This window comes from Moschus berezovskii, chromosome 21 (assembly GCF_049115385.1).
Source record: "Moschus berezovskii isolate FMDL1 chromosome 21, NW_MosBer_1.0, whole genome shotgun sequence".
NCBI classification, from domain to species: Eukaryota; Metazoa; Chordata; class Mammalia; order Artiodactyla; family Moschidae; genus Moschus; species Moschus berezovskii.
In genome coordinates this window covers 63,113,540-63,132,555 of record NC_142480.1, presented here as the reverse complement: position 1 = coordinate 63,132,555, position 19,016 = coordinate 63,113,540, and the positions used below count along the sequence as shown (strand labels likewise).

The 19,016-nt window shown below is 39.6% G+C and overlaps 1 protein-coding gene across 6 annotated transcripts in view; it reads right to left on the bottom strand.

The window, feature by feature from the left end:
• Positions 1-711: 711 nt before the first annotated feature.
• Positions 712-19,016, bottom strand: part of LRRC28 (leucine rich repeat containing 28) — a 211,562-nt gene continuing 193,257 nt past the window's right edge. For all 6 annotated transcript variants that reach the window (XR_016035672.1, XR_016035673.1, XR_016035675.1 and 3 more), the window contains one exon: positions 712-1,008. Coding sequence is in view for 2 of the 6 variants with exons in the window: in XM_055417715.2 (XP_055273690.1) it covers positions 936-1,008 (73 nt within the window). In the remaining 4 variants the exon portion in view is untranslated. The remainder of the gene's footprint in view (positions 1,009-19,016) is intronic.

The window sequence follows — 19,016 nt, the reverse complement described above, 5'->3', positions numbered from 1 at the left end:
ATTTCAAAGTCAGTATCAGTTTAACCATAAATCCATCTAACAAGAAACACCAGAGGTCATATTTTGATGTGTTCTCTTCTCCCTTTCTCAGTAGTCAGAAAATGTTTAAATCCAGAAAGAAAAGAATCAGATTCTTTTAAAGCCTCAAATATTCCTCAAACTCTTCTCAAAAAATAATCTTATCAGGGAAGAAAAAAATTCAAAAATTATTTTTTGTAGTCTTTCAAAAGTGTCTATTTCATTTATAGACTAGTTTCATTTTTAAAACCCTCACAAAGTAGGTTGCAAAACTTTATAAACAAGGTTGTAACTTTCCAAAGGGTGTGTGCTAGGACCCTTGTGAAGACCCTACTAGAGTCCAACTTGGAGCCAACTCAGGCACTCTCTCTCTCCCCTCCCCCTCACCCCCAACCCCTACCCCCACCCCTTGGCCAACGATTCAATCCTATTGAGGTCATAGGGTTGGCTGAAATTTGTTAAAAACATGGAGAGTAACCTCTGGGGAATAATTCACTGGGGAAAGAAAGACAGAGAAGATTACAAGTACCACTGAAGGTATATATGTTCAAAAGTTAATTTGGTTGTATTATCAAATTATAGTTCTTCAGGGAGCTGAAACTTGCTCTAAATTAGATTCGGGGAGGCATATCAAACTAAATAGTCTGCATATGAGACACACTCACATAAAAAGAAAAACTCAGAAGACAAGGGTTCTTAATTTGGGGGAGGATATATTCCAACTTGGGGGAAGGGTGAAGGCATTTCAGTTCTGAAGCTCGATTGTGACGTTTCCAGAGTCCTGCAGTCTCCGAGTGTGGCAGGACGCAAGGGCTGCTGGGCCTGGCTGGACTCTCCACCCCTCTGCCGCAGAGTGTGCGATATGCAGGCAACTGCAGTGTCAAGCTGGCACCACTCCTGAGACTCTTGAGTGTTTATCAACTCAGTAGGTCAAAAGTCTGCAGACACTGGGTGGAGCAGCAGTAAGCCACAAAACTCACAGTTGTCCTCCTGGGGAAAGAGGGGGAGATGAGCACTGTGAGTCCAAAAGGAAAGCCTCAGGATTCCTTCCATTAGAGACAGTCTTTTTCTTGGTTAAAATAAAGGATTAGGTATGGTCAACAGAACACACAACAGAAATGTAAATTCCTTTTAAAACTGAGCACTGGAATCAGGTGAGGTATGCATGTGCTCATTTTATTAGCAGCTTTCAGACAACACCTCTATGTTAGCTGGAGTGGGTTGACTTGCCCTCCTCCAGGGGATCTTCCCAACCCAGGGGTCAAATCGGAGTTTCTTATGTGTCCTGCAGTGGCAGGCAGGTTCTTCACCACTAGTGCCACCTGGCCCCTATGTTAGCAGCTAAGGAAAAATAAGCTTTATCCATGTTATGGTCTGAATTCTGCTTACTAGACCCAGTGCAATGAGAGAATTTGAAATACATTATAAAAATCATGTAATTGAAAATGTCACCAATTTAACTAGAACATATATATATATATATACACCAAAGAGTTTAAAAAACACAATTTTAAGGGATTTATCCTACAAATGTATTCCCATAGATTGCTTATAGAGGTAATTTCCCACAAAGCAGAGGAATCCCGTCTCAAACTCCACTTGGCATCTTCCTGCAGTGAGTCGTGAGCCAGTCTGGGCAGCTCCAGTGGCTGGATGCCTTGTTTTCCCACCAGAAGTGCTATCCTCTGGTGAGGAGAGAATAATCTACTGTTGATTACACAGGACTCCCTGTGCTGACTGCTTTCTCTTTTCCCCACTCCTCAGCCCAGTCTTTGCCTTTCTCTATGGTGGCACTAGTGGTAAACCACCCACCTACCAATGCAGGAGACTTAAGAGATGTGGGATCAATCTCTGGGTCAAGAGGATCCCCTGGAAGAGGGCATGGCAACCCACTCCAGTATTTTTGCCTGGAGAATCCCATGGACAGAGGAGTCTGGTGGGTTACGGTCCGTAAGAATTGCAGAGTTGGACACAACTGAAGCAACTTAGCATACACACATGTAGTCCAAGAAGGTGACCTTTACAGACCCTACCTCCCAAGCTGCCTGATGGCTGGTTTCTGGCTAAATTAGGACAGTAGGAGGCACAGCCACAGGGTAAAGGGCAGGAAGAGAGAAAAGCTGAACTTTTTTTCCTTTTTCTTAGAAAAAGTCGAGTTAATACAGGTATAGGTACATACAAACAGAATAAAATTTATCCATTTTAAGTGTACAGTTGAATAAGTTTTGAAATATGTACAAGTATTTAACACTACAATCAACATGTAAAATATTTCTCATCTCTCTAACTGTTCCTTGTGTCCACCTGCAGCGAAGCACCATCCCCCAAACCCCCTGCCAGGTCTCTGGCAACCACTGATAAACCGTTTTGTTTCTCTATGGGCTTTAATTTTCTCTGGGTCACCACAATCCTCCAAAAGAAGCTTTGCCATTATATCATCTTGGATCATCAAAGATCTCAAGGTAAGAGCTAGACCTACTTCCATGGGTTCTCCTGTCTTAGATTTTTGTACTAATCCTAGATCCCCTAACCAGCTAGTTTTGGCTGATATGAGGATGGACCTTCCTATATGGCTTTAGTTCTCACTGGGCTCCAGTCACTTTTCAGCACGCAACCAGGCAGCCGACAACTCTGCCCTAGCCTTCACGTCCTGCTTGCAAAGTCTCACTTTCTGCCAGCAGAAGTGAAAGCTCAGGGCCTTCTTGGGTCTTCTCTGAACATGCCCACATTCTTATGCACGCACACAACCATACATACTCCCAGAAATATGTCAGTGCTTTCTGAAGCCCCTGCAGAAACCTCATTCTCCTATCTGCCTTTTCAGCCTTCAGTTCAGTTCAGTTGCTCAGTTGTGTCCAACTCTTCCAACTCTTTGTGACCCCATGGACTGCAGCACGCCAGGCTTCCCTGTCCATCACCAACTCCCAGAGCTTGCTCAAACTCATGTCCATTGAGTCGATGATGCCATCCAACCATCTCGTCCTCTGTCATCCTCTTCTTCTCCTGCCTTCAATCTTTCCCACCATCAGGGTCTTTTTCCAATGAGTCAGTGCTTCACATCAGGTGGCCAAAGCACTGAGCTTCAGCATTAGTCCTTCCAATGAATATTCAGGACCGATTTCCTTTAGGATTGGTTTGAACTCCTTGCAGTCCAAGGGACTCTCAAGAGACTTCTCCAACACTGTAGTTCAAAAGCATCAATTCTTTAGTGCTCAGCTTTCTTCATGGTCCAACTCATCCATACATGATTACTGAAAAACTATAGCTTTGACTATAAGGACCTTTGTCAGGAAAGTAATATCTCTGTTTTTTAATATGCTATCTAGGTTGGTCACAGCTTTTCTTCCAAGGAGCAAGCGTCGTCTAATTTCATGGCTGCAATCACCATCTGCAGTGATTTTGGAGTCCCCAAAAATAAAGTCTGTCATTGTTTCCACTATTTCCCCATCTACTTGCTATGAAGTGATGGGACCAGATGCCATGATGTTCGTTTTTTGAATGTTGAGTTTTAAGCCAGCTTTTTCACTCTTCTGTTTCACTTTTATCAAGAGGCTCTTTAATTCCTCTTCACTTTCTGCCATAACGGTTGTGTCAGCTGCATATCTGAGGTTATTGATATTTCTCCCAGCAATCTTGACTCCAGCCAGAGCTTCAAGCAGCCCAGCATTTTTCATGATGGACTCTGCATACAAGTTAAATAAGCAGGGTGACAATATGCAGCTTTGATGTACTCCTTTCCCCATTTGGAACCAGTCTTTTGTTCCATGTCTGGTTCTAACTGTTGCTTCTTGACCTACATACAGATTTGAGGGCAGCACTTTAACAGCATCATCTTTTAGGACTTGAAATAGCTCAGCTGGAAATTCCATCACCTTCACCAGCTTTGTTCATAGTGATGCTTCCTAAGGCCCACTTGACTTCACATTCCAGGACGACTGGCTCTAGGTGAGTGATCACACCATCATGGTTATCTAGGTCATTAAGATCTTTTTTGAATAGTTCTTCTGTATATTCTTACCATCTCTTCTTAATATTTTCTGCTTCTGTTAGGTCCGAACTGTTTCTGCCCTTTATTGTGCCCATCCCTACATGAAATGTTTCTTTGATATCTCTAATTTTCTTGAAGAGATCTCTAGTCTTTCCCATTCTATTGCTTTCCTCCATTTCTTTGCATTGATCACAGAGCAAGGCTTTCTTATCTCTCCTTGCTATTCTTTGGAACTCTGCATTCAGATGGATATATTCTTCCTTTTCTCCTTTGTGTTTCATTTCACTTTGTCAGCTATTTGTAAGGCCTCCTCAGACAACCATTTTGCCTTTTTGCATTTCCTTTTCTTGGGGATGGTTTTGATCACTGCTTCCTGTACAATGTGAACTTCTGTCCATAGTTCTTCAGGCACAATGTGTATCAGATCTAATCCCTTGAATCTACTTGTCACTTCCCCTGTATAAGGGATTTGATTTAGGTGATACTTAGATGGTCTAGTGGTTTTCCCCACTTTCTTCAATTTAAGTCTGAATTTTGCAATAAGGATTTCATGATCTGAACCACAGTCAGCTGCCGGTCTTGTTTTTGCTGGCTGTATAGAGCTTCTCAATCTTTGGTTGCTTAGTCTATTATTTGGCCTAACAGTTATTTACTGCCTCAGACATCTGTGAAGTTAAGCAATTGCTTGTAATTGTTTTGACAATTTTTGACAAATACCCTCAGGGAAGAGGTTTTTTGCACTGGTGAACTCTGACTGAAGAAATAAAAAGACAGGCTTGCAAGCAGGATTTCTTAGTGAACCACCCTTTGAAGATGCTCCTACTTCCTCCCACACTTTTCCAATTGCTGCCAGCTTGCTGGTTTAAACCGTGATTTCAGATGCTTAGTTTTCAAGGTTAAGACTAGAAGATGGGACTGTAAGTTAAAACATCACAAAGATCTCTGTTCTTTCTGAGATCCAGCCACTTTCCTTGAATAAGTGCACTCCAGATTGCTGTAAGCTTTTTGTTAATTTCCAGAGTTCTGAAAAATTCAATTCTGACAACTTTTGCCAGTTTTCCCCCTGCTTTTATGGAACAGTTGACTATTTCCTCTCACTCTATCTCTACCTCTCTGACAAGAGCTTTTATTGGGCAGGCCCCTCCTGATGGCTCTAGTTCTCAACAGATTCTAGATCTTCCTTTGTTCTTTAAGCCAAAAGATTAAGAATAGTAAACCTTCCTACTGCTGTAAGTTCCCAGGTACTTTCTCATCCTTGTGGGTGCTCTGAATCCTGCCTGAACTCCTATAAATAGTCCCTCACTATTAATTCCTCTTCAACATTCCAGCTTATGTGTGCTTTCCAGCCAGTACCGTGACTGATTTAGTGTTAGAGGGAGTGGCCTAAGGAAACAGTCCATCAGGGTGGCATTCTAGGGTTGGGTTGGTGAGGACATGAATGACCTCCTTGCTAGGGAAACAACGGGACATCACTGATCACTTGAAGCTGTGGTATCACGATAACTTGAATGGTCACTCAGACTGCAGTGAAGGATAAGGTGCTGGGAGATCAAGTGCAGTGGTACTTGATTGCTGTGGCATCATGTTGAATTCAAAGACTGTGGAGGGAGAAGGAGTCTTCTAACTGCTGAAGAGATACCCCCAAATCCCAAGCCCCCTCAAAAAAATAGATAAGCTTAGTGACTTAAACTCTCAATTCAAGGCATAGGTAGAGAATCAGAAAGTTTCTATGGTGGCCTTAGAGGAATTTTTATTTTATGAAGCTGTGGGAGTGACATGCCTGAGGTCTGAATGTACAAGCTGCAGAACCACATGCCAGCTACAGGTATATTTATGCTAAGTCTCTTATGCTAAGATAAAGGTTCTGCCTGCGAAAGGGTGAGGACTTGAGACTTGAGATGGAAACCTTGGTGTAGACAGGAGGATAAGAACCTTAAACCTCTCATATCTCTAAACATTTCTTCACATTAGAAACAGCCTTTCTTGCCTTCTAAGAAAACAAGCATTCACTTGAATAAAAAGATTTCACTGACTTCATCTGGTGTGGTTACCTAAAAAGGAAATTTCTCTTCTTTAGGACCCACACGAACAATACTCCCTGCCTCTAGGGCCATAGAGAAAGTAAAATCCCAGCATGATTCAGAGTTAATTGCAAGAGCTGCTCCTGGGAGAGATTACACACATGAAGGAATCTTGCCAAATTTAATTTGCAGGAATTTGGAGAGCAATGGAGTCTAAGTACATTCAGTTCAGTCGCTCAGTCGTGTCCGACTCTTTGTGACCCCATGAATCACAGCACGCCAGGCCTCCCTGTCCATCACCAACTCCCAGGGTTCACTCAAACTCATGTCCATCGAGTCGGTGATGCCATCCAGCCATCTCATTCTCTGTCGTCTCCGTCTCCTCCCACCCCCAATCCCTCCTAGCATCAGACTCTTTTCCAGTGAGTCAACTCGTCGCATGAGGTGGCCAGAGTATTGGAGTTTCAGCTTTAGCATCAGTCCTTCCGATGAACACCCAGGATTGATCTCCTTTAGAATGGACTTGTTGGATCTCCTTGCAGTGTGAAAATAAGTCTAAGACTAGATCAGGCCAAGCAGGTGTTTCACACAGGCCTTAGGATTTAATGTGTTCATTTGAGTACCTATAATGGTTAATAGAAGTCTTGACCCAGTAGAGGCCTACAGTCAGTGAGAAAGAGATGCTGGAACTTCCACTGTATAGTCCAGAGGAAGAAGAACAAAGGCTTAGATAAATGGGGATGTTGTAGTGGATCCAACGAGGTGTAACCTGCTCAGTCACTACCAGGAAATCTCTGGAAGGGTCAGGAAAGCAGTCCCTTCACTGAAAGATTAAGATTAATTCACTTAAGATATGTACTGGTGAGGGGAAATCAAATTGGAAATAGCAAACATACCTGATACTTAATACAACTCATGCCTTCTAGAGGTGAGAGAGAAAGCCTGCAAAAGTTCAGGTATCTGCCACATTGGTAAGGTTTCAAATGGAAAGAAGAGTTACATCCAGAACTGCTCACTATGAAGAAACAGATACATACTCATGTGTTCCTTTGGATTTTGGAGGCAAAATACATTTTGGTGGGAGCTATTGGTTGTGCCAAGATGGAATAGCCCCATTACTCCCAGGTCCTTTCTCTTATAATTAAAATAACACAATAAGCAAGCATCGGAAGACTCTGAAAGATAGAATGAAGGCAGACAGCCTAGGACCCTAGGGCTTGAGAAGCAACACAGCAATGGTAAATCCCCTAGGCTTCCTTATTGCCTCCCATATACTTCAGACAGGACTCTGTAGACGCTTCCAACCCAGAACCACCAACAAGCAGAAGCAAAAAACAAAACAAAAAAGCCAAATCCCCCAAACCTCCAAGAGAAGCCTGTTCTCCCTATCCAAAAGATTGGGACAGAGAAATCCATTAATTTCTATAGAAAGAAAGTAATTAGTTGCTTAGGGCTGGGTATGGGGAAATAGAGAGGTGACAGCTAAAGAGTATAAAGTGTCTTTTAGAGTGAGAAAAATGTTCGAAGATTGTGGTATTGACTGAACATATCTGTGACTATAGTAAAAACTGCTGAATTGTATACTTTAAGTGGGTGAATTGCATGATATGTAAACTATCTCAATAAAGCTGTTAAAAAATAATAGCACTGAAAGGAGAAATAGATAAATTCACAATGAGTGGGAACTTCAACATTTTTACTCTCAGCAATCAAACTACTAGCCTCTCAGCACAGGTACAGTAGAACTGAACAACTCAATGAACCAAAGAATCTAACTAACATATACAAAACACTCCACCCAACAGTAACAAAACACACTTCCTTTTTCTCCTAGAAGCCCATGGGATATTCACCAGGATAGACTGTATTCTGATTCTGTGCCGAAGAACAAACCTTACAAATTTGAAAGAACTGAAATTATATACAGAGAATACATCCAGTTTCATCTCTGACATAAAGAGCCTAGAAGTTCTCATTCCTGTTCTTATAACAAGAACAAGCTGAACAAACTGAAAATCAGTAACTTTTCGCTATTGACCAGAGAACTGAGGTCACAGGGCAAACTGCAACTTCAAAATCTGGCAAGACAGGAGGCTCCAGAGGGTCACAGCTGAGATTTGCTTACCTGGGCAGAAGATACTAGAATTGCAGGGAGGCTAAGTGTGGAAAAGCCTAAGTGTGAGGGCTGCAATATTAGGGTCACCAGAACACAGGGACCTTATAAAGTATCATGGTGAAAATCCAAAAAAGATCCCCTTGCTACTCATTCAGGAAGAGGGAAAAGAGTAGTCACTATGTAACATGTCCAGAGCATCTTCCATACAAAGGACTGTTCTCCAGAGCAAAGACCTTACCCCAGCTAGGGAAGGACATTCTTCCCATCCAAACCTGCTTTGGCCTGCCCATTCCACCTAAGTGGGGAAAGCAAGCTATGCAAGACAAGAAAAATTCATGAAGGTCACAGTCTAGAGATATAGGCCCACTAAAATAATGAGATCTAATCATAAAATTGAGAACACTTCCCTCCCTCATTAATCACCAGAGTAAATGGCCAGCAGCATAAGGACAGTGGGGTATAGATCAAATTAATATCAAAAACTACTAACAATGAAAGATTAGAAAGAGAAATTAAAGAAACAATCCCATTTACCACTGAATAAAAAAGAATAAAATACCTAGGAATAAAACTACCTAAGAGGCAAAAGACCTGTACTCTGAAAACTATAAGAAACTGATGAAAGAAACTGAGGATGACACAAACAAATGGAAAGATATATCATGTTGTTTACTGGAAGAATCAATACTGTCAAAATGAGTATTCTACCCAAGGCAATCTATAGATTCAATGCAAGCACTATCAAATTACCAATGGAATTTTTCACAGAACTTTGACTGTGTGGATCACAATAAACTGTGGAAAATTCTGAAAGAGATGCGAATACCAGACCACCTGACCTGCCTCTTGAGAAACCTGTATGCAGGTCAGGAAGCAACAGCCAGAACTGGACATGGAACAACAGACTGTTTCCAAATAGGAAAAGGAGTACGTTAAGGCTGTATATTTTCACCTGGCTTATTTAACTTCTATGCAGAGTACATCATGAAAAACAGTGGGCTGGAGGAAGCACAAGCTGGAATCAAGTCTGTTGGGAGAAATATCAATAACCTCAGATATGCAGATGACACCACCTTTATGGCAGAAAGTGAAGAAGAACTAAAGGGACTCTTGATGGAAGTGAAAGAGGAAAGTGAAAAAGTTGACTTAAAGCTCAACATTCAGAAAACTAAGATCATGGCATCCGGCCCCATCACTTCATGGCAAATAGATGGGGAAATAGTGGAAACAGTGGCTGACTTTATTTTTCTGGGCTCCAAAATCACTGCAGATGGTGACTGCAGCCATGAAATTAAAAGACACTTACTCCTTGGAAGGAAAGTTATGACCAACCTAGACAGCATATTAAAAAGTAGAGACATTACTTTGTCAACAAAGGTCTGTCTAGTGAAGGCTACAGTTTTTCCAGTGGTCATGTATGGACGTGAGAGTTGGACTATAAAGAAAGCTGAGTGCCAAAGAAGTGATGCTTTTGAACTATGATGTTGGAGAAGACTCTTGAGAGTCCCTTGGATAGCAAGGAGATCCAACCAGTCCATCCTAACGGAGATCAGTCCTGGGTGGTCACTGGAAGGACTGATGCTGAGGCTGAAACTCCAATACTTTGACCACCTGATGCGAAGAGCTGACTCATTGGAAAAGACCCTGATGCTGGGAAAGATTGAGGGCAGGAGGAGAAGGGGACGCCAGAGGATGAGATGGTTGGATGGCAACACTGACTCAGTGGACATGGTTTGGGTGGACTCCAGGAGTTGGTGATGGACAGGGAGGCCTGGAGTGCTGCGGTTCTTGGGGTCGCAAAGAGTCGGACACGACTGAGTGACTGAACTGAACTGAGAACAAAAAATTTGTATGGAAACATAAAGGATTCTCAATAGCCAAAGTAATCCTGAGAAATAAACTGGAGTTGGAGGCATCAGGCTCCCTGACTTAGGATTATACTACAAAACTACAGTTATCAAAACATTATGGTACTGGCACAAAAACAGAAATATAGATCAAAGGACTAGGATAGAAAACCCAGAAATAAACTATGCACCTATAGTCAATTAATCTATGACAAAGGAGCCAAGAATATAACATAAGTGGTACTAGGAAAAGTTAATAGCTCATGTAAAAGGATGAACGTAGAACATCCTCTATCACCATATACTAAAATAAACTCAAAATGGATTAAAGATATAAATGTAAGGCTGGATATTATAAAACTCTTAAAAGAAAACATAGGCAGAACACTCTTTGATACAAATCATAGCAGTATCTTTTTGCATCCACCCACTAAGAGGAGCCATGTATTTTGGGAAAATGCCCTAGAGAAGGAAATGGCAACCCTCTCCAGTATTCTTGATGAAGGTGAAAGAGGAGAGTGAAAAAGTTGGCTTAAAACTCAACATTAAAAAAACTAAGGTCATGGCATGTAGTCCCATCACTTCATAGCAAATTGAAAGGGGAAAACAATCGAACAGTGGCAGATTTTCTTTTCTTGGGCTCCAAAATCACTGTGGACGGTGACTGCAGCCATGAACTTGGAAGAAACCTAGACAGCGTGTTAAAAAGCAGAGACATCACTTTGCCGACAAAGGTCAGAATAGTCAAAGCTATTTTCCAGTAGCATCAGTCCTTCCAATGAATATAGAGGGTTGATTTTCTTTAGGATTGACTGATTTGATCTCCTTGCAGTCCAAGGGACTCTCAAGAGTCTTCTCCAACACCACAGTTCAAAAGCATCAATTCTTCAGCACTCACGATCAAGTGACTGAGCACACACACACACACCTAAGAGCAATGAAAATAAAACCAAAAGTAAAAAAATGAGACCTAACTAAACTTAAAGGCTTTTTCAAGCAAAGAAAACCATAAACAAAATGAAAAGACAACCCACAAAATGGTAGAAAAGATTTGAAAACAAAACAACTGACAACAGATTAATTTCCCAATATAGAATCAGCTCATGCAGCTCTAAATAAAAACAACAACAACAAACAACCCAATCGAAAAATGGGCAGAAGATCTACGGAAACATTTCTTCAAAGAAGATATATCCAGATGGTCAAAAAGAACATGAAAAGATGCTCAACATGGCTAATTATTGTTGTTGTTATTTAGTTGCTAAGTCATGGCCAACTATTTTGGACCCCATGGACTGTATGACTTTAGGTGTATACTAAAGTGGGTTGCCATTTCTTTCTCCAGGGAATATTCTTGACTCAGGAATTGAACCCACATCTCCTGCATTAGCAGGTGGATTCTTTACCACTGAGCCACCAGGGAAGCCAGGCTAATTATTATTGAAATGCAAATCAAAACCACAGTGAAGTATCATCTCACATTTGTCAGAACAGCCATCATCAAAAAATCTATAATCAATAAATGCTGGAGAGAATGTGGAGAAAGCAGAACCCTCCTCACTCTTAGTAGAAATATAAATTGGTGCAATCAATATGGAGAATAGCATGGAGGTTCCTTAAAAAACTAAAAATAGAACTACCATATAATCTAGCAATCTCGCTCCTGGGCATATATCTGGAGAAAACCATAGTTGGAAAAGACACAAGCATACCAATGTTCACTGTAGCACTATTTACAACAGCCAAGAGATGGAAGCAAACCTAAAAGTCCATCAACAGAGGAATGGATAAAGATCTAGTATTTATACAATGAAGTATTACTCAGCTATAAAAAAGAATGGAATAATGCCATTTACAGCAACATGGATGGACAGAGAGATCATCATACTTAGTGAAGTGAATCAAAGACAACTATACAATACCACTCATATGTGGAATCTAAAAAAGTGATACAAATTAACTTGTTTACAAAACAGAAACAGACTCACAGATGTCAAAAAGAAACATGGCTACCAAAGGGGAAATGTGAGAGGGATAAATTAGGAGTTTGAGAGTAACAAATAAACACTGAGCTTCAAGCCAACATTTTTACTCTCCTCTTTCATCAAGAGGCTTTTGAGTTCCTCTTCACTATCTGCCATAGGGTTGTGTCATCTGCATATCTGAAGTTATTGATATTTCTCCCAGCAATCTTGATTCCAGCCTGTGCTTCTTCCAGCCCAGTGTTCCTCATGATGTACTCTGCATAGAAGTTAAATAAGCAGGGTAACAATATATAGCCTTGACGTACCCATTTTCCTATTTGGAACCAGTCCGTTGTTCCATGACCAGTTCTAACTGTTGCTTCCTGACCTGCATACAGGTTTCTCAAGAGGCAGGTCAGGTGGTCTGGTATTCCCATCTCTTTCAGAATTTTCTACAGTTTGTTGTGATCTACATAGTCAAAGGCTTTGGCATAGTCAATGAAGCAGAAATAGATGTTTTTCTGGAACTCTCTTGCTTTTTCCATGATCCAGCAGATGTTGGCAATTTGATCTCTGGTTTCTCTGCCTTTTCTAAACCCAGCTTGAACATCTGGAAGTTCACGGTTCACATATTGCTGAAGCCTGGCTTGGAGAATTTTGAGCATGACTTTACTACCTCAACATTCAGAAAACTAAGATCATGGCATCCGGTCCCATCACTTCATGGCAAATAGATGGGGAAACAGTGGAAACAGTGTCAGACTTTATTTTTTTGGGCTCCAAAATCACTGCAGATGCTGACTGCAGCCACGAAATTAAAAGACGCTTACTCCTTGGAAGGAAAGTTATGACCAACCTAGACAGTATATTAAAAAGCAGAGACATTACTTTGCCAACAAAGGTCCGTCTAGTCAAGGCTATGGTTTTTCCAGGGTCATGTATGGATGTGAGAGTTGGACTATGAAGAAAGCTGGCTGCCGAAGAATTGATGCTTTTGAACTGTGGTGTTGGAGAAGACTCTTGAGAGTCCCTTGGACTGCAAGGAGATCCAACCAGTCCATTCTAAAGGAGATCAGTCCTGGGTGTTCATGGGAAGGACTGATGCTAAAGTTGAAGCTCCAATACTTTGGCCACCTCATGCGAAGAGTTGACTCACTGGAAAAGACTGTTGCTGGGAGGGATTGGGGGCAGGAGGAGAAGGGGACGACAGAGAATGAGATGGCTGGATGGCATCACCGACTCGATGGACATGAGTTTGAGTGAACTCCGGGAGTTGGTGATGGACAGAAAGGCCTGGTGTGCTGATTCATGGGGTCGCAAAGAGTCGGACACGACTGAGCAACTGAACTGAAATACAAACTAGATAATCAACAAGGACCTATTATATAGCACAAAGAGAACTGTACTCAATATAGTAACCTACATGGGAAAAGAATTTGAAAAAGAATGGATATATGTATATGTATAAATGAATCACTCTACTTTACACTCGGAGCTAACACAATATAAATCAACTATATTTCATATAAAATAAAATTTTAACATAAATAAAAATTTAAAAATAAAACAAAATAAATAAAATCTCAGCACTATTAAACCTTGGGCTCATCTTACATGGTCTACAGGGGGTGCAGTGGGCAGTCCTGAGGGTGCTGGGGGAAGAGGGCCCACCATGCTCCTAAAGCTCATTTACAAACAGTGCATCCTGGGCTTGACAGAATATCGAAGCAAAGATCTAGCTTTTAAATTAGATAGAAATATAGAAGGTAACTCTTGAGAAAATAGGAGAGAATGAAAATATTATGACAGAAATGCATTTCTGTTAAAAATTTGTATTTAAAAACAAAAACAGCTGCAAGATGCAGACTCTCTGAAGAGAAGCATATAGAGAAGCCCAAATCAAGTAAGGAGAATTAAAAAAGGACACTAAAGAAATCTGAATAGAAATCTGAAGCCTCTAATACCTACTATAGCCGACATAAAACAGAGCTCAGCTCCTTGCCAAACTAAAATAAAATCTCACAGTAAATGCCCGTTTATCTCAGTTCTTATTACTCAGTACAATATGCCTATGTTTCAACAAAAAGTTTTAAGAGATGCCAAAAGGCAAGAAAAAGTTCATGCTGAAGAGACAGACATAGGAAATCCTAGAACTAGACTCAGATATAACGGAGATGTTAGAATTTTCACAGGTAATTAAAAAAAATAGAACAGAAAATCCAAAATCTGTGGAACAATTTCTAAACGTGCAACGTATGCACAATTGGAATACTAGATGGAAAAGGGGAGAAAAAAGCAGAAGAATTATTTGAAGTAATAATGGTCAAACACTTTACAAAATTAATCACAGATCCAGAAACTTAACAACACCAAGCAGGATAAAACAAAAACGAAACAAAAATACTACAAATAAGAACTATATCCTATCACTTACATATGGAATCTAAAATATGACACAAATGAACTTGCCTACAAAACAGAACAGGCTCACAGACACAGAGAACAGACATGGGGTCGCCAACAGGGAAGAGACTGGGGAAGGGATCATTAGGAGTTTGGGATTAGCAGATGCAAACTAGTATATATGGAATGGATAATCAGGCTCCCTACTGTACAGCACTGGGAACTATATGCATAACCCTGTGAAAACCATAATGAAAATGAATATTTAGAAGAATATATATATAAAACTGAAAATCACTTTCTGTAGAGCAATGTTACATATCAACTATACTTCAATAAAAAAAGAAAGAAAAAAAATATCATATTCAACCTGTAGAAAACCAAAGAAAAAGAAAATCTTGGAAAAAATGTTACCTATAGAGGAAAAAGCATAAGATTACTGTAGACATCTTATTAGAACCATGCCAGTAAGACTGGAGTGAAGTATTTGTGGGCTCAAAGGAAAAAAATCACAAACTGAAAATTTTATATCCAGTGATATTATCCTGCAAAAGTAAAGGAACATAAAGACTTTTTCAGACAAACTGAGAGCTGAGGGAATTCATTGCCAGCAAATTTGTAATTCAAGAAAGGCTGAAAGGAGTTCTTCAGTGAGAGGAAAAGGATATAGATAAAAAATTCAGATCAAAATGAAACTAGAGATGACATCATACCATATACATAAAGTTTCCACTCTAAAATCTACATAAACAGACCAAAAAAACCCTATTAGAAATAATAATTCGGTAAAGTTGCAGGCTAAACGATTAATACACAGAAATATATTGCTTCTTTATACTAATAATCAACCATCAGAAAGAGAATTCAAGAAAACAATCTCTTCTACAACTGCATCAAAAAGAATAAAACATCTATAAATAAGTTTAACCAAGGAGGTGAAAGATGTATGCCCTGAAAACTGTAAGATACTGATGAAGGAAACTGAGGACAATATAAATAAATGGAAATATATTCTCTTTTCATGAGTTGTAAGAATATTGTTAAAATGTCCATACCACTCAAAGCAATCTATAAATTTAATGCAATCCTTGTCAAAATGCCCAGAACATTTTTCTCAGAACTAGAATAATCTAAAACTTCTTTTTAAATTTTTTTTGTAAGTCCACTTACTCATTTGAGATTCCACACATCAACAATGCCATATGATGTTTCTCCTTCTCTGTCTGACTTATTTCACTCAGCATGACAATCTCTAGGTCCATCCATGTTGCTGCAAATGGCATTATTTTATTCATTTTAATGGCTGAGTGATATTCTACTGTATATATGTAGCACAGCTTCTTTATTCATTCTTCTGTCAATGGACATTTAGCTTGCTTCCATGTCTTGGCTGTTGTAAACAGTGCTGCAATGAACACCGGGGTGCATATATCCTTTTGGATCATGTTTTTGTCCAGATATATGCTCAGGAGTGGGACTGCACAGTAATATGTAGCTCTATTCTTAGTTTTTTAGGGAACCTCCATACTGTTCTCCATAGTGGCTGTAACAATTTACATTTCTACCAACAGAGAGGAGGGTTACCTTCTCTCCACACTGTCTTCAACATTTATTGTTTGTGGATTTTCAATCATAGTCATTCTGACTGGTGTGAGGTGATTAAGTCATTGAAGTTTTTATTTGCATTCCTCTAATAATTAGTGATTTGAATATCTTCCCATGTGCCTCTTAGCCATCTGTGTGTATTCCTTGGAGAAAGGTCTATTTAGGTCTTCTGCCCATTTATTGATAGAATTGTTTGCTTTAATGCTGTTAAGCATCATGAGTTGTTTGTAAATTTTGGAGACTGATCCCTTGTTGGTCACATCATTTGCAAACATTTTCTCCTAGTCTGTGGGTTGTCTTTCATTTTCTTTATTGTTTGCTTTGCCATGCAAAAGCTTTTGAGTTTATGTTTTTTCTCTTTCATTTAATACTTTCTGACTTGAATCTTAGTTTGTTCAATAATAATATTGCCATTCCTGCTTTGTTTGTTTGTCTTGTTTGTTATAATTTTCCTACCTTTATATCTTCAAATTCAGTTCAGTCGCTCAGCCGTGTCTGACTCTTTGCGACCTCATGGACTGCAGCATGCCAGGGTTCCCTGTTCATCGCCAACTCCTGGAGCTTACTCAAACTCAAGTCCATTGAATCGGTGATGCCATCCAACCATCTCATCCTCTGTCATCTTCTTCTCCTCCTTTAATTTTGCCAGCATCAGGGTCTTTTCCAATGAGTCAATTCTTCACATCAGGTGGGCAAAATATTGGAGTTTCAGCTTCAGCATTGGTCCTTCCAATGAATATTCAGGACTGATTTCCCTCAGGATGGACTGATTGGATCTCCTTGCCGTCCAAGGGACTCTCAAGAGTCTTCTCCTACACCACAGTTCAAAAGCATTAATTCTTCGGCACGCAGTTTTCTTTATAGTCCAATTCTCACAGCCATACCTGACTACTAGAAAAACCACAGCTTTGACTACATGGACCTTTGTTGGCAAAGTAATGTCTCTGCTTTTTAATTTGCTGTCTAGTTTGGTCATAGCTTTTCTTCCAAGGAGCAAGTGTCTTTTAATTTCATGGCTGCAGTCACCATCTGCAGTGATTTTGGAGCCCCAAAAATAAAGTCTGTTACTGTTTCCACTGTTTCCCATCTATCTGCCATGAAGTTTTGGGACCAGATGTCATGATCTTGATTTTCTGAATGTTGAGTTTTAAGTCAACTTTTTCACTCTCCTCTTTCACTTTCATCAAGAGACTCTTTAGTTTTTCTTCACTTTCTGCCATAAGGATGGTGTCATCTGCATATATGAGGTTATTGATATTTCTTCCAGCAATCTTGATTCCAGCTTGTGCTTCATCCAGTCCAGCATTTATCATGGTGTACTCTGCATATAAGTTAAATAAGCAGGGTGACAATATACATCCTTGATGTACTCCTTTCCTGATTTGGAACCAGTCTGTTGTTCCATTTCCAGTTCTGTTGCTTCTTGAACTGCCTACAGATTTCTCAGGAGGCAGGTCTGGTGGTAAAGAAATCAAAAGCAAAAACAAACAAACAGGACCTACTTAACTTTAAAAGTTCTTGTATAGCAAATGAAACTATCAACATAATGAAAAGACAATCCACTGAACAGGAGAAAATATTCACAAATGGTATTACCAATAGGGGTTAACACCCTAAATATGGGCTTTCCTGGTGGCTCAGTGGTAAAGAACCCACCTGCCAATGCACAAGACACAGGTTCAATTCCTGGATCTGGAAGATCCCCTGGCCACTCCAATATTCTTGCCTGGGAAATTCCTTGACAGAGGAGACTGCAGGGCTATAGTCCATGGAGTTGCAAAAGAGTCAGACATAACTTAGGGACTGAACAACAATAACCCCCAATATATAAACAGCTCATACAATTCAATATCAAAAAACCAAAACCAAAACCAAGCAACCTGATTAAAAAATGGGCAGAAAACATGAATAGACAGTTTTCCAAAGAAAACATACAGGTGGTTAATGGGCACATGAAAAAATATTCAACACTGCTAATCATCAGAGAACTACAAATCAAAACCACAATGAGATATCACTTCACAGTTTTCAGAATGGCTATTATCAAAATGTTTACAAATAACAAATTTTGGCAAGGATGTGGAGTAAAGGGAGCCCTAGCACACTTCCAGTTGGAATGTAAATTGGTAGAGCCACTATGGAAAACAGTATGAAGGTTCCTCAAAAAACTAAAACTGAACTACCATAAGATTCAGCAATTCCACTACTGGGTATACAACCAAAGAAAATAATTCAAGAAGATACACACACCCCAGTGTTCATAACAGAATTATTTATAATAGCGAAGATATGGAAGCTAAATGTCTATCAACAGATGAATGGATATATATACATATACATATATATAAAGACACATACACAATGAAATATAAATCAGCCATAGAGCAAATAATGAAATCCTGCCATTTGCAGCAACATGGATGGACCTGTAGAGTCCTATGTTAAGTGAAATAAGCCACCCAGAGAATGAAAAATACTGTGTGTTATCACTTATATGTGGAATCTAAAGAATAAAACAAAGAATATATATAACAAAACAGAAACAGATTCATAAATATAGAAATAAAACTGATCAAACTAGTGGTTACCAGTGAGAGGGAAAGACGGAGGGGTAAAACAGTGGATTAAGAGGCATAAAATAAACTACAAGAACATATTATATAGCATAAGGAATACAGTCAATATTTGTAATAACTTTAAATGGAGTATAATCTATAAAAATACTGAATCACTGTGTTGTGTATGCAATTAATGTAATATTGTAAATCAACTATACGTCAATAAAATGTTTAAAAATAAAGATAGACTTCCCTGGTGGTCCAGTGGCTAAGTCTCTGCACTCCCAACGCAGGGGGCCAGGGTTGGATCCCTGGTTAGGGAACTAGATCCCACACACTGCAGCTAAAGATCCTGCGTGCTGAAACTAAGTCCCAGAGCAGCCAAATAAATAAATACATGTATGTGCATATATATATATATGTGTGTATATATATATGTGTGTGTATATATATATAAATTTATATATATATATAAATTTATATGTGTATATATATA